The following is a 7,235-nucleotide window of genomic DNA, read 5'->3' on the forward strand; positions in this document are numbered from 1 at the left end:
TAATCATTCCATAATTTTCTAAAGCAACAAGCGTATAAAAGGATTTGTCATTAGACTCGTTACGAGGCAAAGACAACGTGGAGTTCCGATCAGGCAAGCCTTATCCCCACAGGTTGCGATGCTATTTTCTCAGCTAATAGATTACTCAGCAGCAGTCAGTGGCTTAAAGTAAATTTTATTAAAAATACGCANAGCCTTATCCCCACAGGTTGCGATGCTATTTTCTCAGCTAATAGATTACTCAGCAGCAGTCAGTGGCTTAAAGTAAATTTTATTAAAAATACGCATTTACTGAAAATTTTATTGAAACAAAATAAAAAGACAAAAGAAGAGTACATGAATTAAAAGGTGAAAAAAATTTGCAGAAAATAAATGAAAAATTCCAAGCCCTAATCGTAAATTTCTTTCCAATACTCACGCCGCGTAAATCATAATTTGAATTTGATGATTCTGAGTAGGACTNGAAGTAACAGGTGGCCTCTTCTTCGTGGCATCCGGTGGCGGTGTTCTTCCAAGAGTTGTGAATTCAGTTCTTCGCAATGCAGGTTCAATAGTGTTTACCTTACGTCGCAAATGTAAATAAGTAACGAGAGAATTAGGAACTGTGCATTCTTTCTTGCAGTAAGGCTGGCCTCCAACACTTTTATCTTGTCTGCGTTTTATGATTTCCAGGGTTTGGATGNGCTTNACGATTCCGCTGAAGACGACGCCGGGTAGGTCCCAGAACGGACCAGGGGACTTGTCCGAGAGAAGGAGGAGGAGTAACCAAAACACAAATTATGCTGTTTCTATTCTTTTATTTTTGGATTGGGAAATGCAGTTGCAAGATTAAGTCTCTGTATTTTTTTTTTATACTATGGGCTATTTTGTATTGGGTCATGTTAGATCCATATTAGTCGCCTTAAACTATTATGGTTTGATTGAGTTGGGTTACCTGGATTCTTCATATGTGTTTTTGGGGGTTTCAGTGGTTTAGGATGGTGTAGGGTGGTGTAGGATGGTGTAGGGTGGTGTAACATTACGTAACCATTACGTATCATTACATATGGGTTTTGGGTGGGTTTAGACGCGCCACAATGCCTTTGGAAGGGGTTTATAGTGGGTTTCGACGAGTTTATATGTGTTTTTGGGGGTTTTAGTGGTGTAGGGTGGTGTAGGATGGTGTAGGGTGGTGTAACATTACGTAACCATTACATAACATTACGTAAACATTACGTATGGGTTTTGGTTGGGTTTGGACGCGCTGCAATGCCTTTGGAAGGGGTTTATAATGGGTTTCGACGAGTTTATATGTGTTTTTGGGTTTAGGGTTTAGGGTTTTTAGGGGTTTAGGTTTTAGGGCTTTTAGGGTTTAAGGTTTACGGTTTACGGTTTTTAGGGGATTAGGGTTTAGGGTTTAAACGACATGTTTGGAACATACAAATTGAATTGATTTTGTAGAAACCGTTTGGGACGTACAAACGCATAGGATTTTTACAACACATTTGGAACATACAAGTTGAATTGATTTTGTAGAACCCGTTTGGAACATACAAACCCATTGCATTTTGGCGCCCACCGTGGGGCGAGATAGTTACAAGCCTTTATACGATCACAATGGCAGGAGACCTTTCGCTACAGCTGCTTCAAGAAATGCAACGTCAAATGCAAGAAATGAGAGCTGAAATCGCTGCAATACAGGCTGAACGAGTTCAGAACAGGGTACCTGATCACTCTGTTCAGTTAGAAACAGTGAACATCGAAAGTGAGGAGAGTGGTCATCGGGCCACCGGGAAGAAGGGATGAGGAGAAATGACAATGCCAAGAGAGTGGATGAACAAGGCGAACGTGAAAGAGAAGGTGGTAGGAGGATAGACGCAAGAGAGAGAAGAGCAGAAGGGAAATCAAAACAGACAGAATGGGCCAAGAGGTGGGGAGAATGACCTGAATGCAAACCGGAGAAACGGTGTTGGGGGTGAAAATAGTGGAGCCAATTTCAATGGCCGTAATGACGGTCATCGAAATGCATCCGGCGAACGGGTTCCAACCATCGCCGATCGGGAGATTGAGACACCCGATCAAGTAGAAGGTCTGCATCCATTCACAATGTGTGTAATGAGAGCGGGCATGCCGGAGAACAAGGTGTTGCCTGCAATGGAACGGTATGGGGGTTCTACAGATCCTATTAAGCACCTCAGATCCTTCATCGACGCTATGGCAGTCTACTCTTCGGATGAAATGGTATGGTGCAGAGTTTTTTCTTTATCTCTGAAAGGAGAAGCTTTAGATTGGTTTCACTCATTGGCACCCCGAACGATAGACTCTTTCACTACTCTTAGAAGGTTATTCAGCCAACAATATATATCAAGTAAAACACCTGGAATGACGTACACAGCCCTGATGAGAATCAGGCAAGGAAGAGAGGAGACACTCAAAGGGTTCATGGAGAGATTTAATCGGATGGCCCGACAGGTGCGAAATGTTGATCAAAGATTGATAGTCAGCGCCTTGACTACAGCCTTAAGGCCTGGACCCTTTGTGGATTACTTATACGTAGAAGAACCGCAAAGCATGGCCGATTTACAGCACAAATTAGCAAGTTTTATCCGAATTGAAGAAGGAAGAGCTCACTATAAAGGCCATGATAATGAACCGAGAGAGCAGATGAGGAGAGAAGGACCGAGTAGAGGGATGCAAAGAAAGGAGGAACGACCGGGCGGGCATAGAAGGATAGATCCTCCAAGGATGCTGCAGAACATGCATCACACACCTCTCAATGCTCCTCGTGCCAGAGTAATGGAAGAAGCTTTGAGAGCCGATTTGTTAAAAGTGGTCCGTGCTCCTACGCCTTTAGGAGCCAATCAAAACAAGTATTGCAAGTACCACCAAAACAGAGGACATACTACAGAAGCTTGCAATACCTTGAAGGATAAGTTAGAAAACTTGATCCAGGCCGGACATTTACAAAAATTCGTGCAACGCCATCAGACGTCAGTACCGATCACTACTAATCGTCAAAAAGCCACGAATAGACACGATCGGAGTAGGAGCAGAAGCCGGAGTAGAGAAAGAGTCACGAGGGGCATCATAAACACCATTTCTGGAGGATTCGCAGGAGGAGGCCCATCGATATCGGCCCGAAAGAGACATCTACGAAGTTTACATCATGTAAACCAAGTAGGAGCCGAACGGAAATCTATGCCTATAATCTCCTTTTCGGACGAAGACTTTCATGCCCCTGATCCCGATCAGGACGATCCGATGGTGATAGTTGCAATGATCGCTCGGTATCAAGTGGGAAAAGTGCTGATTGATCTAGGGAGCTCAACAAATATCCTATATTGGAAAACATTCGAACAGATGGATATACCAAAAGGGGTCATTCAACCTTTTCATGAGCAAATTGTGGGCTTTGCGGGAGAATGGGTGGATACCAGGGGGTATGTGGAACTTAAAGTCAGCCTGGGGTTAGAAAAGAGCGCAAAGGAGCTTCAGGTTCGTTTCTTATTGGTAGAGGCGGATACGTCATACAACGCACTTCTGGGACGACCCTGCTTGAATGCGTTTGGGGCGATTGTGTCAACACCACATTTGGTATTGAAATATCTGGATGATCGGGGAAAGGTGTGTGCCGTCCGTGCCAATCAAAAAATGGCAAGGGAATGTTATGCGGCCGGACTCAAAGTAAGACAACGACTTCTTACGAAACCGGAGGATCGATCGGTAGTAGCGGTGGCCGATTTAGACCCAAGATTGAACATGGACGATCGGTTGGAACCCATGGGTGAAACCCAACCTGTCAGTCTAGGAGACGAACCGGACAGGCACACTGCGATCGGGAAGAGTTTAAGTGAAGAACAAGTGGAGGCAGTGAGTAGAATCCTGTTTAATAACAAGGATTTATTTGCATGGGTACCATCTGATATGCCGGGAATACACCCTGATATTATCTCCCACAAACTATCAGTATTTCGCGATGCTCGACCGGTCGCACAAAAGAAAAGGAGATTGGGTCCTGAAAAGAGACAAGCGATAGAAGAAGAAGTACAGAAGTTGCTAGATGCGGGATTCATCCGGGAAGTGAAATATACTACCTGGTTAGCCAATGTATTTCTGGTCAAAAAGTCAAATGGCAAATGGAGAATGTGTACAAATTTCACCGATCTGAATAAAGCCTGTCCCAAAGACACTTATCCTCTCCCTAGCATTGACGGTCTGGTTGATGGGGTATCTGGCTATAAAATACTGAGTTTTCTGGACGTTTATTCAGGATACAATCAAATACCGATGCATCCTCCCGATAGAGAAAAAACTGCATTTATTACCGAACGAGGTACATATTGCTATAATGTAATGTCGTTCGGTCTGAAGAATGCTGGAGCTACTTATTAGAGGCTTATGGATAAGGTATATGAGAATCAAATAGGACGATGCATGGAGGTATATGTCGATGATATGGTTATACGTAGCCATTCTTTGGAAGATCATATCAAAGATCTCGAGGAGGTATAGGACAGGTCAGAAAATATGGGATGAGATTGAATCCCGCTAAATGCACATTCGGGGTTAACGCAGGCCGGTTTTTGGGGTTCATGCTGACTGATAGGGGAATAGAAGCGAATCCTGACAAATGTAAAGCCATTCTGGAAATGAGAAGCCCGAACAGTTTAAAGGAAATACAGCGTCTAGTCGGTCGGCTAACATCTTTATCACGGTTCATCCCGAAGTTAGCTGAGAAGATCAAACCCATTCTAAAACTCATGCGAAAAAACACTCCCGAAGGATTGAATGAGGAGTGTGAAGAAGCATTCAAGGGAGTTAAGGAAATCCTGACCGTCCCACCCGTCATGGGAAGACCTGACCCCGGTCATGCGTTGTACATCTTCTTGGCAGTGACTGATGCCGCCATCAGTGCAGCCCTGATCCAAGAAGAACCTCAGTTCAAGTTGGTTTACTTTGTTAGTAGAAGCCTGAAAGATACAGAAGTTCGGTATCAAAAATTAGAGAAGGTAGCCTTATCTCTTTTATATGCCGCCCGGCGTCTTCGGCCTTATTTCCAAGGATATCAAGTGATAGTCCGAACAGACTATCCAATAGCTAAAATCTTACGCAAGCCAGATTTAGCTGGGAGGATGATAGGATGGTCCGTTGAGCTATCCGAGTTTGGGTTACAGTACGAACCTAGAGGCTCGGTAAAGGGACAACACTTGGCCGAATTTGCAGTCGAACTACCATATACAATACTCACGCATGCCTGGAAACTTTATGTGGACGAATCAGCATGCAAAGCTGGAGGAGGAGCGGGAATCGTGTTGGTGGGACCGAACAATATGATTGTTGAACAATCTATCATCTTTAAGTTCAAGGCAAGCAATAATCAGGCTGAATACGAAGCATTGATAGCGGGAATGGAACTCGCTCGGGACGTTGGCGCAGACAGTTTGGCGTGTTATACTGATTCACAAGTAGTAGAGGGACACATGAACGGTAATTACCAGGTTAAAGACGATTATTTACTACGATATTTTCATAGAGCGAAGCAGTTACAAACACGCTTCGGTGAATTCACAATCAGCCATGTGCCACGAGAGCAGAACACTCGCGCCGACCGGTTATCCAAGTTGGCCCATGGAAAAGAAAAAGGGGTTTTGAATTCAGTCATCCGACAAGTATTATCCGAACCAACTATAGGCAGTTATGCTATTTCGTCTCATACCAATTTGGACAGGCAGACTTGTTGGAAAGATGAAATTGTCCGGCTCATACGACGACAGGACGAGGGGCATAATTTGCAGGCAGAAGAAGCAAAGAAAATTTCCCGATATTGTTTGATTGGGGATGATTTATATCGAAGAGGGTATGTCACCCCGATCATGAAATGTCTGTCTATGGAAGAAGCAAGTTACGTCTTGCGTGAACTACACTATGGCATATGTGGCAGGCATACCGGTGGGCGAGCACTGAAAGCACGTGTTCTGAGGGCTGGATTCTTTTGGCCTACATTAGAACAGGATTGTGTATCCTTTTCACAAAAATGTGTATCATGCCAGAAGCACGACAACGTTTTTCACGCCCCAGCGTTAGAATTGCATAACATATTCGCCCCTTGGCCGTTCGCCCAGTGGGGTATGGATATAGTGGGACCATTCCCGCTCGATCGATCTCAGAAGAAGTTCCTCCTGGTTGCTGTAGACTATTTCACCAAATGGGTCGAGGCCGAACCACTGGCCAGAATTTCCACCGAACAGGTCAAACGATTTATATGGTGTCTCATATGCAGATTTGGCCTGCCAAAGACGATAATAACATACAATGGAAGGCAGTTTATTGACAAACGATTACAAAGCTTCTATAAAGAGTTAGGCATCACAAATATCACAAGTTCGGTGGAACACCCCCAAACGAATGGTCAGGCCGAAGCAGCAAATAAAATCATAGTCAACGAATTGAAGAAACGATTGGGAGAAGCTAAAGGAGGGTGGGTATATGAGATCGATCATGTTTTGTGGGGATATCGTTGTTCCCCGCATGGTTCAACGGGGGAGTCGTCGTTCAATCTGACCTATGGAACAGATGCCATGTTACCAGTTGAGGTTAGGGAACCAACCGCTAGACGACAACTGTCGGATATGACGATCAATAACGAACAGCTCAGGAGCAATTTAGATGTGATAGACGAGCGACATCATGTAGCAGCTATCAAAAATGAAGCATACAAAAGGTTAATAGCCCGACGATATAATACTAAGGTCAAACCCCGACGGTTCGTAGAAGGGGATCTGGTTTGGCGTAAGACAGCAGATGCAAGGAAAGTTCCTACTGAAGGGAAACTAGCAGCGAACTGGGATGGACCGTTCAGGATAAAAGAAGACTTGAACAATGGAGCTTATCGTTTGGAATACTTAACAGGCGACAGCATACCGAATACCTGGAACGCGTCTCATCTGAAGTTTTACTTTAGTTAATTTATAACTCTTTGTTATGGAAAATAAAGCGAGGTGGCCCAATGCACTCACCTGCCCATGCTATTTGCAATACTTTATAAATGAATTCATAAGTTACTCTTGTAACTCGATCGGTGCTATTCTTTTATTTAAGCTTCTCATTCTTACATGTTACTATTATTGGTGAATAAGGTGATGCCTATTGGGCAAGGGGAATAAGAAGCTTATTATCTTTTAGTTACTCATTCCTATCCGTTGTTACTATTATTGGTGAATAAGGTGATGCCTATCGGGCAAGGGGAATAAGAAGCT

At 43.9% G+C, this 7,235-nt stretch overlaps 1 protein-coding gene across 1 annotated transcript; it reads left to right on the top strand.

Annotated features, from left to right (window-relative positions):
• The first annotated feature begins 4,511 nt into the window (after positions 1 to 4,511).
• LOC106760015 lies at positions 4,512 to 6,944 on the top strand. Its single transcript, XM_014643453.1, has one exon. It carries the CDS (start codon positions 4,512 to 4,514, stop codon positions 6,942 to 6,944), a length of 2,433 nt encoding a protein of 810 aa, XP_014498939.1.
• Positions 6,945 to 7,235: the final 291 nt, after the last annotated feature.

This window comes from Vigna radiata, chromosome 5 (genome assembly GCF_000741045.1).
Source record: "Vigna radiata var. radiata cultivar VC1973A chromosome 5, Vradiata_ver6, whole genome shotgun sequence".
NCBI classification, from domain to species: Eukaryota; Viridiplantae; Streptophyta; class Magnoliopsida; order Fabales; family Fabaceae; genus Vigna; species Vigna radiata.

What these genes read in the sequence shown, in the direction of transcription:
- LOC106760015 (XM_014643453.1), top strand. Translation starts at nt 4,512, where the DNA reads ATGAGATTGAATCCCGCTAAATGCACATTCGGGGTTAACGCAGGCCGG.